At 46.9% G+C, this 16,997-nt stretch overlaps 1 protein-coding gene across 1 annotated transcript; it reads left to right on the forward strand.

Annotated features, from left to right (window-relative positions):
• Positions 1 to 14,063: 14,063 nt before the first annotated feature.
• On the forward strand, positions 14,064 to 15,470 carry LOC139830321 (uncharacterized). The gene is made up of 3 exons (XM_071818330.1): positions 14,064 to 14,599; positions 14,709 to 15,070; positions 15,152 to 15,470. The coding sequence occupies exons 1-3, from the start codon at positions 14,189 to 14,191 to the stop codon at positions 15,468 to 15,470; spliced, it is 1,092 nt and encodes a 363-aa protein (XP_071674431.1). The 5' UTR covers positions 14,064 to 14,188.
• The last annotated feature ends 1,527 nt before the right edge of the window (positions 15,471 to 16,997 follow it).

Here is a 16,997-nt window from a genome sequence, read left to right on the forward strand (position 1 = left end):
AGAAATGGTTATGAAAACTTGCATTGGTATTAGACTTTCTGGTCTAATGCTGTAGCTAGTGCATTAAACACCTCTTTCCTATAATGAACTTGTTGAGTACGCTCGTACTCATCCCACTCTTAAATCCCCTGCTTAGATATGGAGGCATCGAAGGAGGATCTACAGTGCAACTCGAAGACCGAGGAGTCAACAACTACTTCAAGAGACAGGACCCTGTCAGAGGAGTCAGTTACACATCCAACAAGGAGAAAACCTAGTTTAGCCATAGAAGGGAACTAGCTTCCTATACCTAGTTCCTACTTAGCTAGAATCTATTCATAGCCTCTATAGCTAGTCAAATACTCTACAAATAGAGTTCGTGATAGAATTAGACTACGAGTCGTTCTTCTGGAGTTTATTTGCAGATTTACCTCATTGTAAAGTAGGAGGCTGTGATGATCTTATGTAACAGAGTCAATATTGTAATTCTATAGACATACCTTGGACCCGCATATGTTTCTGTTGTACCACTCTGAGCGATATAATACTAGTGGAACGGTGTTTCATTGGTGTTATATCAGACTTGCATACTACACCATGCAGTGGTATGCCGGGTCACCACAGTTGGTATCAGAGCAAATGCTTTGACCTTAGGATTAAAACCCTTTAAAGGAGACCTATAGGATTGGTAGTGTCTATAGGAAGTTGTTGTAGATAAACCAAATACTTCTTATGACTTGAGATGGATATTCACTTGAGAATAATCCTGACACACTTGAGTCAACATTTCTTACCTAGCTCACCAAGATAAAGTAAAGTTAGTCAGCTAATCCCAAACATGTAGTACACAATTAAGTTCCTAAACAATAGATGGGTGGATCACAGTTGGTATACAATACATGGTAGTCCAAAGAGAGGATACAACCATAAGGAAGATATCCTATTGGAAGATGTGTACCAACACACGTTATGATTAAGTAAGAACTATTCAGACATGTAATAGGAGTAATACCAGGATGAAGATAGTATATACGAAAGATATCCTACTAGAAGATGTAGACCCAGACAAGTAATAGGGTAAGTAAAATTTATTTAGACATGTGAAACGATAGATAGTAAGTGATAACTCTGATTTATATGAGGTAGTATAGACCATGATGAGTCAATCATGGGAGGTAAGGAAGAGAGATAGGAATAAAATATGCCTACTTACATGGTAGAAATAGAAATCATATATGATTCACCTGAGAATCATTATATGATGGACTAGAACCTCATAATTAATTAAGAGGAGTACAATAAGAAGCCAAGGGCAAAACAATAGTGTAAGAATGATGCTTCAAAACAATGGGAAGTGTGCCAAGCACATCATGACCATAGACTTAGGATTGAAACACTTGGAAGAATAGGAGCTAGATTTCCATAGTTATGTACGTATTTAGAGTAGCAAAGTTAGAACTTAGACATGTCATGTGAAGTAGTCCTCAAATAAAATGGAAGCCAAGTTAATACTTCCAAAGAACTTAGGTTAACCTCAACCATCCCAGACCACTTTGTTTCAAGTTTATCTCATTGCAAATGTGCAATTAAGGTAAAAGTTGAGACAAATAGTAGAATCCCATATATTCGTGCTAAGTATCACGATATAAACCTATCTTATGTGGTGTTATATACTACACATCGAGCCGATGTTTAGAGATGTCTTACTCAACTATTTTATTCAGGCCTACGATGGTGTGTATTATAAGCACAAAGCTGAATCTTCTTGGATTTTATGGATTTTCATTGTTTGACTAGATCCATACATGAAGTTTGACTTTGATATGCAAATGCATGTTGCAAAATCAAGTCCTTACTTGATGCTATAGATCTAGAGGGTAATAGTATTCGTGTGAGGAAGCGACGAATTCTGGAAGATTCGGAAGACAAGATGAAGGTTCATTAGAAGAAAGAAAACAAAGTTGTGGGAAGCAACCACAATATTCAGAAGGTAGTACCAATCAACATTCATGCTTTACCTCCACAGAGGAGTACTTTAGTACATAAGAAGCATGAAGGTGAGAAATATGATGATTATGGAGAAGTAGAAGTAGAACCATAGTCATTAAGGAAGAGGGAATGCATGGGAAATCACTTTGGATGCTATAATCATAGTATCAGCTAGTGGTTTTCTTGCAAAATAAACCTGAATGAAGGAAGATGATATCTGAAACCATAACAGATATAAGAAGACCATAGTTGATATCGAGAAGACCACAATTGATATAGGATCAATACCGTGAGATAAAGCGAAGATATCTCGTCCACTTGATCAGAACCTATAATAGAATCCATTTTTTAGATATCAAATAGCCACAGTTGGTATAATAACCACAGCTGGTATCAGTTGGTATTACAAATAGTCCACAATTGAGTGGATGCACCACATATATTCTTTGCAAAACCTTAGAAGGAGCACAAACCATAAGTTTGACCCAGACCAATACTCCAACTATAAGTCCTATAGTTGGAAGAAAAGGAGTTGAAAACCATAGAAAACTCTAAGGGGTAGAGTAAAAATCAAGTTGGATGTACAATGACTCAATACTTGGAACAAAATAGAAGAAGAAGGTCTGAATCGAGAGGAAGTTCAATCTTATTTTCATAAGATTGTTGAACACCACTTTCGAAGGATGTCGGACCAGAAGCCGAGATTCATACCTCGAGGAAGAAAGAAGAGGACTAGAACTTGAGAAAGTGAGTAATATTTACTCAGAAGTACGAAAGCTCAAGTAAGTTAAGCATAAAGAAGTTGGACGAAGAAAATACTATATACCATATACAGCTCAATAAGGCCAAAGACCGAAGGAAATTGAACATACCAATATCAAAGACTAATAGAATGATTCCTTTCATGGAACCTAAATAACCCAAAATAGTTATAGGTATCAATTATAAACTCTGATTGGATGGACTAAATGAGTCTAATCCATTCCTAGGGAAAGAAACCATCACAACCATTTCCATGGTAAGTGCCTTACCAAGTACCATTACTGCACTTTTGGTAGTAAGGGAAAACAAAGACCTATTTTTTCAAATAGGAGATTGTTATCCAATTAGTCCTCAATTAAGACTGTCAGGACCAGAAGAAGTCCTAATCATTGAATATTCAATGAGAAAGGAAACAAGATTATAATAGTTGGAAGAAATCAATGAATCAAAGTAAGAGCCATGGTTCAGAGACAGGTATTATTAGATTCCCAGAAGAAAATCATAGAACTGGAGTTAGAAACTAATGTTCAGAGACAAACCCTAATGGATTCCAGGAAGAATCTAGACAAGAGATATATTCAATGATATCCAGTAAGATCACCAAGGAGTTTGAGAAAAGATTTAGTCTATACAAGTCAGATCCACACTCCGAAACGTGAGAGAGATCAAACTTCGAGGACGAAGTTTAGTTTAAGGGGTAGAGACTGTAATATCCCAGGTAATGGGGTTACAAAAAAAAAATAGAGGAAACAGATGTGTGCATTGCATTCATGCATAGAAAATCTGGGGAATTTTCGCGCTTTAAAGTAAAACAGTCACAGTAACTGAAGTTTCACTTGACCTTGGTGGAATTGAAGTAGCTCATCAAGTCAAGCGCTATAAACCTCAATGTGACTTTGCTAAAACCTTGTTTTGGGTAAAGATGATTTGATCTAAGGGGTTAGATCAAATGGAACTAATAATCAACACAACAACACTTTACTCAATGATCAATTGCTTGATCTCATAACAGATCATAATAAGGTAATCCTTACCATAACATATGAACTTACATCTAATTGGAAATCAAGTAACAATAACTGGAGAAACTATTCTTCACTTATCTTCTCCATATCTTAAACTAATCCATGCTCTTATCATAAACCCTATGATATCCATTCTACTTTAATCTTGGAAGCCAGACAAGGAGATCCAACTAAGGAATATAATTCTTCTCTATTCCAAGATATTATATTCAAACCATCATCTTTAAGAGAAACCTTAGGATATTATTCAAGACCTTCCCAAGTGAGAGAGCCCATTCATATCAATTCTAGCTTGACCTATTCAAGAATAAAGGACAACCTTTGAATTAAAGTATTAGGTTGAAAACCATTTCCTTTGGAATGGTGAGATAACCTAATATCACATGGAATAATAATAATACCCCTGAATTGATTAGGTGAGGAAGAGACCAACCCAATTAAGCTAGACAAATGAAACCTTAGTCTAGATACTAAGGAGATATTAGGAGTACACCATAAACCCTAGAATAACCATTCATAAATGAGAAAGCTCAACCTATGGTGTTATACCCAAGATAATTGAGACAACCATAGCCATGTCCATCCAAGAAACTATAAGGGAGATATTATGCTTAGTTGATCAAGACAACACTTGATCATAGAAGTGAAGACCATTCCATTAGGAATACTTTAGGAATCCAAACCTTGATCATTATAAATTGAGTGATGACCATAAACCCTAAGAACTTGAGGTAAGGATATTAAGAACCAGGATGATCATGCCTAAACCATGGTCATGCCCTTGAACTATGAGAGGATAAGTTAAACCCTAATAGGATAAACAGATATCATTCACCACAAGAAATAATAGGGAGGTAACTAGTAAGCAACCATAGGCTTATATCCCAACCTTAACTTGTGAACCACTTGGTGATCATAAGTAGAATCCTACCATATCCATATTTCAGAAATTAAACAACCCAAGAAAAACTTTAGAGTAAAACTCTATACTTTACATGATGAGAAACTATTCATCATTAGAACCAAAGTTAACTATAAAAAGAACCATATCTACTTTTGTTACTTAAACAATAGATTAAGGATACAATAGAAATCTAGTGGAAAAAGATAAAACCATTTCTCAAGTCCTTAGTACCTAAAGGAGAACATCAACTATTAAGTAAATAATCACCTTATAATGGATATGGGAGACTAAACCCTAGTTGGTGCATCATTTGGGTGATCCACAACTAAAACCTAAGCCCATAAAGATCCAAAACCTTAGCCAATAGATGAAAACATAAAATTATAAGAAAGTGACCACATTATCAAATAAGAAATTAAGTAATATGGTCCACTCCAAGTTGTTTTCTTATAAAAGTAATACAGATAAATACCATTATAAATTAATAAGAGACCTTATAAACCTTAATAAAATATTCCTAGAACTAAGAGAGTGGTGGATTGAATTATCACCATAAAGAAACCTATCTGAAAAGTTAGCCATATTCTAAAATGCAAGTGAATAACCAATATGGCTAAACACATAATCCAACCCTACTCATATTTCTACCATAAACAAGAAGGTAATTTCAAATAATTTAAACAGAATTGATCTCACAAGAATATGGAACTTAAAATGAATACATAAATTCATGTTTATTTAATATTTTGAATAACCCACAAGTATGCAATCTAATCAAATATAAAGTAATTGTCTCAAATAGAAAAGTAGTGGAATCATCATTGCACTACATATTAACATCATAAGGAATCTGCAAGATATAAACAGGATTCAAATTTGAATTGAAAAACAGTATTCAAAATAGAAAATATAAAAAACAGAAAAGAAAAGAGAGGAGAAGAGGCTTACCAGACCCTAACTGGTTGAGCAGCCCGTGACGAAGCCCAGCAATCAAGCCCACCAAGCAGCCCGCAGCCTCAGCCCAGCACAACCATCGCGGCCCAAATAACCTTTCGAGTGGATTTAGACGAAGGAGCCGTCGTCGTCTTCGTCTCCGTCCCTGGACGCGCGGGAGGTTGACACGGCGACGAGTGAGCCACGTCCCGGCCGTCCTTGTGGACCGCGCGACCGCCGAAGATCGCCCTTGACCCTATAAATACACGGCCGAAGCCTCGATCGCTCGCGTTCTTCCTTTTCCCCTAATTTCTCAAACCCTAGCTCGCCGGTGACTCTCTCACCACACCGATTCCGACCACCCCGGAGCTCGGTGTTGAGCTCAGGAGGAGCGCCTCGACGTCCTCATCCTCCTGGTGGAGTCTCGCGTCCAGGGGAGCTCTGGGGAAGAAGAAATTGATCGTTCCCTTTCGCCGGCTAGCCGTAGAAAAGTCGACCGTGACGTCGTCTCCGGCCATCTCCTTCGTCAATTCGAAGCTATACGCGGCAAGGGTGAGCATGCGCTTCTCGACAACCATTTATTGGCCTTAATCATCCACCGTAGCTTAATACCGTCGTAGTCCGCCGTGCGCCGTCGTTTCCGTGCTCGCCGGAGGTTGCTCCGACGACCATTTGCTGGCGGCGCCGCCACCTTCTGGCTCAGCTCAGCGCCGCGCGTCTACCCCACTGCTCAGAATGGGCGCGGGGGGCCCGAATCGCCGTCATCGACAGCAGCTGGTCGACGGCCAGAAGCTCCACCGGCCACGTTCCTTATTTTGACCATTCAACGCCACTGTGGCTGCTGATGTGTCTAAGGCCCACCAGTCATTGACTGTGGGTAGGAGCAGTTCGGGTGTAGTTAGCAGTTTTTATTTAATTCAAATTCCAGAAATTACTGAAAACTTTGCATATAAATAGGAAATTCATTAAAACTCAGAAAAATATAAATAAGATATCAAAATTCATAGAAAAGTAAACTCTACTCAATAAAAATATAATATGAAATTTTTATTTTTAATAAAAATTTAATTGTTTTAAACTTAATAATTAAGTCCTTTATTTTATTCAATTGCATTAAAATTCAATAATTAGGGAAACCTTCTAAAGTAAATAAAAACCAGTAAGAAAATAAAGAAGACATTAAAGCTAAATTTTCTTTATTTATTATTTTGTTAAATCTTTATTAGTGGAAATTTAAACCCTAATTAATAATTACCCTAATTATTAATTGTTTAAAAATAATAAAATGCCTAACTCAATGTTATTTTTATTTCCAAGTTAATAATAACTTCAACTTTACAATGAAGTTATTAATTATAGAACCATAGGGTAATTAGTAAACCCTAGTTACATTATAAACCAAGTGATAACATTATAATTTAATGTGGAACCCTAAAACCATAATTCAATTATGCACCAAACCCTAGCTCCATTAATCAATCGGAATCCTAATTTGCATCTAACCTAAACCCAAGGTTAGAACAGATGATCAAAATACTTTAATCCAAATCATAGAGCTACCATTAGCAACTAAAAGACATACTTATGTCCACATAAAATGTAGGACCCTATCACTAGCAACTTAGTATTACATGTATGCATATCACCAAACCTAGTTGATCAAGTAGGATCAACCAAGTGTAAACCCTAGATCCTATTACCAAAGCCATCATCCATATTCATTCCTACTTAGCATCACACCAATGTGATGAACCTCAGAAGCAACTATGCCAAAACCTGAGCATTACCTAACCATGTTCCACTAAACCCTACTAGTATTGGATATTTATCAACCATCCTATTCAGGAGTCAATTACTCCTTACTTTATAGAACCAACAGTAAAACCTAGATCACTTCAACCCAAATTGATATACTTCTTATTACCTTAGAAGTATGTTCTTAGAAAGTTATTCTTTTGAAGAAAATAAGGAATCATCACCAACCCTGCTTATAAGGACCTATAAGCCTTAGCCAGCTATCACTAGCAAGATAAACCAACCATGACAACAACCATGTATAATGAATTGCTTAGGATGCCTAGGCTTATCTCAACCTTACAAGTCCTAGTTGCTGATGAATCCAACCTTGTTTGGATCCATCTAAACCTTACTCCAGAAAATTAGTTGAAACCATAGTAAACCATAGAACTCCACAACCTTAATTATCATACTTGTTCTTTATTAAAGAACATGTTCTTCAAAAGTTATTCTTTTGAAGTATATGATAATTAACCATGCCATGTAGTGCTAAAACCAACCACTATTCATTACATGTTAGGATTATACCAAATGTTATAGTTGTGTGCTATTAATATTATTGTTATGATATATTGAAGACACTGTTTATGATACCATGTAACCACACCTTAATAAGAACCTTGTTTGTAAATCACTCTAAAAGTGCAACACACCCTGAATCAATCATTACAACTCACTGATCCTAAATCATCGGGGTTAGGTCACGCTTAGAGTGATTGCATCTCATACTTATGCATTATTGCATCCTTGCCACTCTTTTAAACATCGTCCTTACCGGACGATGATGCTATTTCAGAATTTGGAGTTTCTACGTATCGAAGACCTTGCCTGCATAATCTTGCAGTCAAGAAAGGCAAGTTCATCACTTGCTCATGTCATTTGAGTATTTCTATCAAATTACTTGCAAAGTATTATGGTTATCACTATTGCATAAAAATCAAAACCACTACTTTCATAACTATGAATATGACTATGTGGTGGGCAATGGAACCATGGATTGTGTTGATATGGTGGAGGTTCCATTGCAAGGGTTTATATCCATCTAGGATTAAACAACAAATGTCGCCAGTGATTCTTGTGCCGTAATACCCGTGTTAACCATAAGATCTGGAGTGGGACAGAGTAGTCAAAAGTGTTTCCACCTCTCGTTCATCAACGGATGCGCTTTACCGTAGACACTTGTATCTGTCGGCGGCAAGCGGTAGGCTGGGGAAGCCTTAAGTCCCCACGGCATAGTCCGTAGACACTTGTCGTGCGAAGTGCAAGTGGTAGGGTGGGGATCCCATTCTAATTCCCCACGGTATTGCGGTCTATGATGGGTTGCAGCCACCGGCGTAGGAGTGTATGGTAAGAGCCCAGCACTGTTGTCGTGGTCGGGGTCCACCCTGAAATTACGGGAATAATGGGACCGACGTGGACCCAGGGTCGGCGCATGCAACAAAGGGTGGGTGTTCGAGGTAGCGGAGGAACATGATTGGCTAGACCTTATACCGGGCCTCACACCATAGGAAGTGTGGACAGGAATGTACACCTGGTTGGCACCAAGGATAAGATCTCTTATGGGTAAAGCAACACACCTCTGCAGAGTGTAAAGAACTGTGACCTGTCACTCCCTGTTCCGGGATTGAGGAAGCTATGACAGCGGCCGGAAAGGAGCTCCATGAAGTTCTAGTAAACCGGTGAAGGCTGACGGACATAGTTCTTCTGAATAAAAGCAACCTTTTGAAGAAATGGTTATGAAAACTTGCATTGGTATTAGACTTTCTGGTCTAATGCTGTAGCTAGTGCATTAAACACCTCTTTCCTATAATGAACTTGTTGAGTACGCTCGTACTCATCCCACTCTTAAATCCCCTGCTTAGATATGGAGGCATCGAAGGAGGATCTACAGTGCAACTCGAAGACCGAGGAGTCAACAACTACTTCAAGAGACAGGACCCTGTCAGAGGAGTCAGTTACACATCCAACAAGGAGAAAACCTAGTTTAGCCATAGAAGGGAACTAGCTTCCTATACCTAGTTCCTACTTAGCTAGAATCTATTCATAGCCTCTATAGCTAGTCAAATACTCTACAAATAGAGTTCGTGATAGAATTAGACTACGAGTCGTTCTTCTGGAGTTTATTTGCAGATTTACCTCATTGTAAAGTAGGAGGCTGTGATGATCTTATGTAACAGAGTCAATATTGTAATTCTATAGACATACCTTGGACCCGCATATGTTTCTGTTGTACCACTCTGAGCGATATAATACTAGTGGAACGGTGTTTCATTGGTGTTATATCAGACTTGCATACTACACCATGCAGTGGTATGCCGGGTCACCACAGGGGCGTACCTTGACAGGGTAAGGAACCTGTCGCGGTATTCTACCACCGTCATCCTTCCTTGCTTTAGTTCGCGGAATTCGTCCCGCATCTTCTTGATAAGACCTGGGGGCACATGGTACTTGCTGAACTTGAGCTTGAAATCTGCCCAAGTCATGACTTGTCCTCTGTTCATGGCACGGGTGCTGGTCCACCAGGCTCGGGCTGGTCCGGCAAGATAGTGAGTTGCAAACAGGACCTTCTCATTGGCTTCAACCCCTGCGACCTCCAAGTTGTTCTCCATAGTTTGGAGCCAGTCGTCGGCGTCGAGGGGTTCTTCAGTCTTGCTGAACACCGGAGGGTTGGTATTCTGAAAGTTCTTGAGTTTGGATCCGGGGTGATCATGATTCCCATGGCCTTGGTTAGCAAGGTTTTGCAGTGCTGCGATGTTGGCTTGACGTTCAGCCCTTTCAGTCTCCCTGTCTTGAAGCAGGGTTTGCAGCAGTTGCATCATGGCATCGTTGTTGGTGCGATTGGGAGGGGCCATCTGAATATACATGAGATTATAAGATAAGAGGGAAATTCTATGGTTTATTTTGAATTGAGTTCAAAAACTTGTAAAAACTTGAATGCTTTGGATGACACACACAAACATTCATTCATTCATTCCACATCACATATTACAAACTAGTAGTTCAACACTCCAATGGTTTTAAGAACCATTTCACATGCTACGATACAACCGACGGGATACAACTCATGCCTACATCAGTGCTCAGGTGTGGCTACCCTCATCCTCAATGTCGATGGGAACGACATCATCAGGGCCTGGCTCCAGAAACGCGTAATCCTCCTCCTCAGTGAACTCGTCATCCTCGAAGTCATCATCGTCACTCAGGAAGGCACCTCCTCCCTGAATATCGATCCCGGCTTCGTCCTCCTCCATCTCCAGCAGCTGCTCCTCCTGAGCCTTGACGGTGGTCTCAAGTGATGTTATCTGAGCGCGAAGGCGCGTGATAGTAGCATCCTTCTTCGCGCACCGCAGGCGAAGCTTGTTGCGGTCCCGAGACAGCATCTTGATAGCGTCGCCATGGGTGGCCAGGGCGAGGTGAGTCTGGTTCGCATACATCCGGGCGTTATCCAGATCCAGCTGAGTATGATACAGCATGAAGTCTAGATGCTCGGCGTGATGCCTCAGCTCAGGGTGGGACTGCAGAGCCATGGGTACTCCCGTGGCTTCACGCTTAACTAGGTGAGCGAAACGGGACGCAAGCAGGCGTACCGCGTTCTGTCCGCAGAGGCGTGCCAGTGCCTCCTGCAGGCCTCGAGCAAGCCCGTCGAGCCAGTTGCTCTCACGGAAAGAGAACATGATCCTCTCAGTGGTAGGAGACTCCATGTTCCCCCTTAGATCCGCAGTAATGATCCATTGCAGCTCTCCGCCAGGCTGATCATCCATCTGGATCCCATGGAACTCGGGCTGGAGGCACCCCAGAAAGTTTGAGACCGCAGTGAGATCATGCTCAAAGATCAAGCTGCCTCCGTTACCAAGTTGGTAAAACTTGGTGTTGACGGGTGCGTTGGGCTCCATCTGAAAGTGAGTTGGGAGAGTAGGTTAGAGATTTGAACAAGTGTGGCAAAATTTTAGGTAGACATAAAAGAGAGCATGATTCATCAAATTTCGAAAAAGCCTCCAAGACAAGCATATGAATAATTTTTCATAAATAACCTTTTCATTTGGATCTCAAAGTTATGTTTTTATGAACGCCCATTCTAACTAAGGTTTTTCTAAGGTCAAATAATGGCTCTGATACCAACTTGTCAACACCCGGATTTTTAAGTCCAGATGCCTATTATGTCATTCATCGCAATCCCAGGATAATGTTGTTGCGAGGCATAATAGTCGAATATCACAGTCATTATTTATTACAAGCCATAATGTCTTACAATCTTGAATCACATGATTCATCTTACATAAATAGTTGATCTCTCAATCAACAAACATACACAAGTTCATACATAGCGGAAGCGTAACTATAGATGGACTCTCTAGTCCACAGGCCAACATCTGACGTCAGAAACCCCTAGTTGTCGTAGGCGTCCTGCTGATCCTCCTCATTATAGTTCTGTTCATCATCGTACTCTGGCCATTTGAATAGCCAGGGACAAAGCCGTAAGTACTTTAAGTACTTGCAAACTAATACTAGGGAAAAATGCCAACTCAAGGTATTTAAGCTCTAGCTTAATTTGCATAAGCCAATTTTTAGTTCACAAGCTTGAATCATGTACTAACTAACTCAAGTGGGAACATTAGTGTCATTCCCACCATATTGGTATAATTGTCGTGGTATCGTCACGGCATATGCCATAGGGTGGCTAATCGAAGTGGTTCCTGAGGGATCTCACGGCGGTATCCGGAAGCGGGTATGGGCACGAGCGACACGGCGACGTACCCAGGTTCGAGGCCCTCCGGTGGAGGTAAAACCTCTACTCCTGCTATGAGTGTATATGATGATCACACAGTACAGTGGTGCTCCTAGAGCTGTGTCCGGCTGGCCCTGAGAGGCTAAGGGAGACGATGGTCTCTCTCACAGGGCAGCTCCGTAGGTAGGTGAAAGCAATAAATGATCGATCCCCTGCACGAGAGGGGGTAGTGCGGCTTATATAGGCACCGGCACTTTACATATAAGACCCTATAGTCTACTGGCCGGCTTGGCCGGCTTCGGCTCCCGCTCCTTCCCGAGGCGGTGACGTCAGGAGTGGTTGAGCATCGTGGCCTGTCCCATCCGGCTGCCACGGTCAGCGGTATGGAGGAGGTGTCCCTGTCGCCGTCGGCCACTGCAGCCAGTACGGATCGTCGTAAGCTTCTGACGGCCTGCGCGTGGCACTATTGCTCCACAGTGCCCCGCGTTTTACGGAAGATGGAGTCAGCGTGGACTTTGGGAACCCGGATCACCAACCCGGTTCCTTCCAGTGCAAGACTCGCCAGCCTCGAGTCGGTCTGAGGTACAAACCCCAGTCGGATATGGCTTGTAGAAGCCGGCCCAGCTACAGCATTGGTGGCCGCAGCCAGGCCGACTAGGACCTAGAGCCAGCCGGCTTCCGGACCAGCCGGCCACGGCGCCAGCCGGCTGCTCCTCAGCCGGCCTTTGCCGCGAGCCGGCCAGTGGCCAGCCGGCTGCTCCGCGTCCATTGCCCTATCCGGGGTCTTCCCCCCGACATTAGCCCCCGAAGCTGGCAAGGTCCTGCGTTTAGAAGGACCTAGGCAGGTTTTCCTGGCTTCTCGAATATATTAGACGGCACTTGGAGGGGCCGACTGAGAATTTCCATTCAGCCGGCTGCGCCCTCATCCGGCTTGTTCATGCCGGCTGCTCCCCAGCCGGCCGCTTTTTACACTTGTACAATTTTTGCTTTCTCGCAAGATCTGATGGCGCCTCCGCCTTGCTGATGAATTTTGGTTCGAGTGGAACTTTTGGTCCGGCTCCGGCTTGCGGCGCGCCGGAGTCTCCACCGCCTCGGGTCCTGCGCCCGACTTGACGGGTCTGACGCCTGGCCTGGCGGTCGGTTCGTCTGGTCACATCAATGTCCCTCCGGATCCGGTGCGGTAGTGGGCGACGTGGTGTGGCCGTTTCCGATAACCGTTGTGGACGTGGGAGGAGTTACGCGCAGTTACGGCGCAGTAAATCCGGGGAGTTACGGCCCACGACCGCCACCTGGAGGCCAACCGCCCGCGGCAGGAGGCTATAAATGCCGCGGGGGAGCGCCTCGAGGCGGCCACTTGCCATTCTCTTCCTCCTCGCGCTCCTGCTCCCACCGCTTTCTGCGCTCGAGCTCGCTGCTGCTCCGGCGAACATCTTCCGCTGGCGAACTCCGACGGGCGAATCTCCACCGATCCGCCGCCGCCACTCCGCCAATCCGGCGCCACGGGGCCGCGCGTCTCGACGGAGCGTCCTCAGCCGCCGCTGTCGCCGCCGCGATCGCAAGGTTCTTCCTCGCCGTTCAGCCTTTCCTGGTCATCTTCTTCCTCGACCTCGTCAATGGCGTCCCCCAGCGGATCGTGGAGGGGCTCCTACATGCAGGAGGACGACATCGAGCGCCTAGTACGCCTCCGGCGAATCCCGCAGTCGGTCATCACGCGGGTGCCCGGCGAGGAGACGGAGCCCGAGCCGAGGAACGGCGAGCGCGTCGTCTTCGGCGCGCACCTTGATCGCGGGCTGGGTCTGCCGGCCTCGCCCTTCTTCCGGCAATTCCTCGACCACTTCGGCCTTCAGCCGCACCACCTGCCGGCCAACGCGTGCGTCCTCCTGAGCTGCTTCGTAGCGTTCATGGAGGCTTACGCCGGCTTGTGGCCCGACATCGACACGGAGCCGGCTCTTCTTCTTGAAGGCGCAGACCAACGACGGCCGCCTGCGAGCCTGCGGCGCCGCCTCGATCTACACCCGGCCTGGTACGCCTTTCCCCAAGATCCCCACCGTCGACTCGGTGAAGAACTGGCAAATGTCATTCTTCTACGTGCGCAACGAGGGGGAGCTCGTCGACCGGATCAACCTGCCGGAGTTCAATCCGGCTCCTCCAGTCGGCCGGATCAACTGGAGCCACAACGCCCGCTCGACGGACCAGAACGCCGAGGTGAACCTGCTCTGGGATCTCCTGGCGACAGCCACCGCTGGCGGGCTGACTGCCGAAGATCTTCTCTGCACTATCGCCGAGCGCCGGGTGCTGCCGCTCCAGATGCGCACCCACAAGATCGGGCACATGTCCGGCCGGCTCGATCCGAACCGGACGTCCAAGGTGCCGCTCACCAAGGCCCAGGTGGCCAGCCGGGTGAACCACATCACCAAGGCGAACCTGGCGGAGGACTGGAGCTACGGGCTGGTGCCCTGCGACAGGAACCATCCACCGGCGCGGGTAAGCTTCGTGTTTTTGCCATTTTCCGGCTTGCGGCTGCGAGGCCGACTTCCTTTTTCTTCTGCCGACTTCCGGCTTGTCATATGCTCATGTTTTTCTGTCTTTCTAGGTTTTTGAGCGCCAGAACGCCGAGGACGGCGACCTGGCGACGAAGAGGTGGACGCCGGATCTCGTCGATCCGGCTGACCAAGCCGGCGATCACGCCGGCGACGACGACCTGCCGCAGGCGCCTGATCTAGGCGGCCAGGGGGAGCACAATCCGCCCCCTTCACCAGAGCACCAGGAGGAGGAGGAGCCGGCGACGTCCGGCACGGGGCCAATCCCCGCCGTGCCCCTGCGCACGAGGCCGCCAAGCACCACGGCGACTTCGGCGCCCAAGGGCGCGAAGAGAGCCGGCTCCACCGCCGCCGCGGAGTCGAGGGCGAAGAAGCAGCGCCGGCAGCCGCCGAAGAAGGTCCCGGAGCAAGCCGGGTGAGTTCTCTCTCTTTTTCTTGTTTGATTCCTTTTCTTTCCTTACTTTTGTGCTTATTATCTTTCTGTTTATCCGGCTAGGGCCCCTATCAAGTTTGCCCAGGGCGGCGGCTCCCGGCAAGCTCCGCGCGTTGTGTCGCCGCTTCCGCGCCAGAGGAGGGAGCAGACGCCGCAGCCTTCCTCGCGCGCACCTACGCCGCCGCCGCCTGCGACAGGGGCTTCTTCCTTCGCCGTGCCGTTGGCCTCCGCGCCAGATCGCGGCACGCGGGTCGAGCCAACGCGGCAGCCGACGCTGGACGACATGTTCCCGCGCCGGACGCCTCTTACGGACCCAGCCGGCTGGGGCCGGGCGGGGCATGCCGCCTTCAGCCGGGGCCGGAGCCGGCGGGGCTGCTCCTAGGACTGGCGGCGGCAGGGCCGCGCCGCTGCGGCCGGAGCCGGCAGCAGGCCCACCGTGGTGGAGTTGGACGAGAGTCCGGAGGGCGCCCTGTGCGCCGGAGACAACCGGGCCGGCTGGGCCATCCGCTGCGCCGAGCGACGCCGCCGCCGCAGCCGACACCAGAGGAGCCGGCCAGGCAGGAGCCGGCAAGGGACGAGCCGGCGCGCACTGGGGACGCTGACTCGCGCGCGCTGGTGAGGACGGAGGGCCCAGCGGGCCCGTCTGAGGGCCTTCATGTGGCCAAGGGTGCCCGGTTGGTGGCTGTGCCGTCTGCCTCCGACTCCAGCTTCGGCTCGGCAGGAACCATGGAGAGGGCATGGCATCAGGCGAATTCCTGCGAGGTACTCAGCCGGGAGGGGCAGCCTGGCACGGCGCCCATGAAGATGCTTTTCTCCGGCTACCGCGCCAGCCTCAAGACCAAGGCCGCCGAGACCCTTGCCCAGCTGGCGATGCTGGAGGATGCTGAGAAGGTGTGTTTTCTTTTCTTCTGCGATTTTCTTGTCCTGGTAGCCCTCCGAGACGTGGGCCGGCTGCCTGAAGTCGGCTCAGGTTTCGTCTAAACAACTGATTCTTTCAGACGGTTGAGGAGCGGCGCACCGTCTTGTACAACCAGGTGGTGACCAGCTACCACCGGGCCAAGATCGAGCGGGCCGCCTTGGCTCGTGAGCTGGAGGCCGTCAAGGGTGAGCTCTACGCTTCTTTCGACTTGACGTCTTATTTTCTTTTTAATCTTGGTTGGCTGATATTTCCTTCCGGCCGCCCCGCAGCTGAAGCCGCCAAAGTCCCGCAGCTGGAGTCGGATCTCCGAGCCGCTCGCGCGCAGTGCGCCGAGAGCGAGGAGGCGGGCCGATCCGCCGCCGGCAAGCTCAAGCTGGCTGAGCAGGAGCTGACACGGCTGCGCCTGCTGGAGAAGAACCACATCACCGAGCTCAACTCCCTCAGGTCGGCGGAGAAGGAGAAGGTGGACGATCTGAGCCGGCGGCTGTCGGAGGTGGAGAAGCAGCGGCTTGCGCTGCAGGAGGAGGTCACTGCCAAGTCCACGGAGCTGACGGCTACCGCCAAGCGCTGGACTGATGATTTCAGCGCGCTTGATCGCGGCTTGGCGGCTGAGTGCATCTTTATGTTCCTTCCCTTTGCCGGCTTTCGGCTGTCGACTGCCGACTTTTGTTGGCAGCCGGCAGCAGAAACTTCTGATTTCTTCGTTATCCTCATCTTTTGGGCTGGTGGCAGTCGGTTCTTGCCGGCTGCCGCCAGGCGTTTCCTTTTGGTTTAGGACTTCGAAAATTTGCATTTTTCAGCTTATTTCGGCTTTGACGGTTTCTGACTTGCTTCTTCTTCTTGCAGCGGCCTTCCCGGAGACGCAGGAGGCGGCTTTGGCAGCCGTTGGCGTCGCGCGCGATTCCAGGAGGCGGGAAACCGGCGAGGGCAGCTCGGAGTACTTCTCCATGGAGGACCATCTGGCGTCCATGGCTGCCCGCATCGAGCCCG

The sequence above is a fragment of the Lolium perenne genome, chromosome 4, assembly GCF_019359855.2.
Source record: "Lolium perenne isolate Kyuss_39 chromosome 4, Kyuss_2.0, whole genome shotgun sequence".
NCBI classification, from domain to species: domain Eukaryota; kingdom Viridiplantae; phylum Streptophyta; class Magnoliopsida; order Poales; family Poaceae; genus Lolium; species Lolium perenne.

Excerpts from the sequence above, each read along its gene's own strand:
- LOC139830321 (XM_071818330.1), top strand. The coding sequence starts at position 14,189 with ATGTCATTCTTCTACGTGCGCAACGAGGGGGAGCTCGTCGACCGGATC. Across the intron at positions 14,600-14,708 it reads GGAACCATCCACCGGCGCGG|GTTTTTGAGCGCCAGAACGC; the intron begins GTAAGCTTCGTG and ends CTGTCTTTCTAG. Across the intron at positions 15,071-15,151 it reads AAGGTCCCGGAGCAAGCCGG|GGCCCCTATCAAGTTTGCCC; the intron begins GTGAGTTCTCTC and ends TTATCCGGCTAG.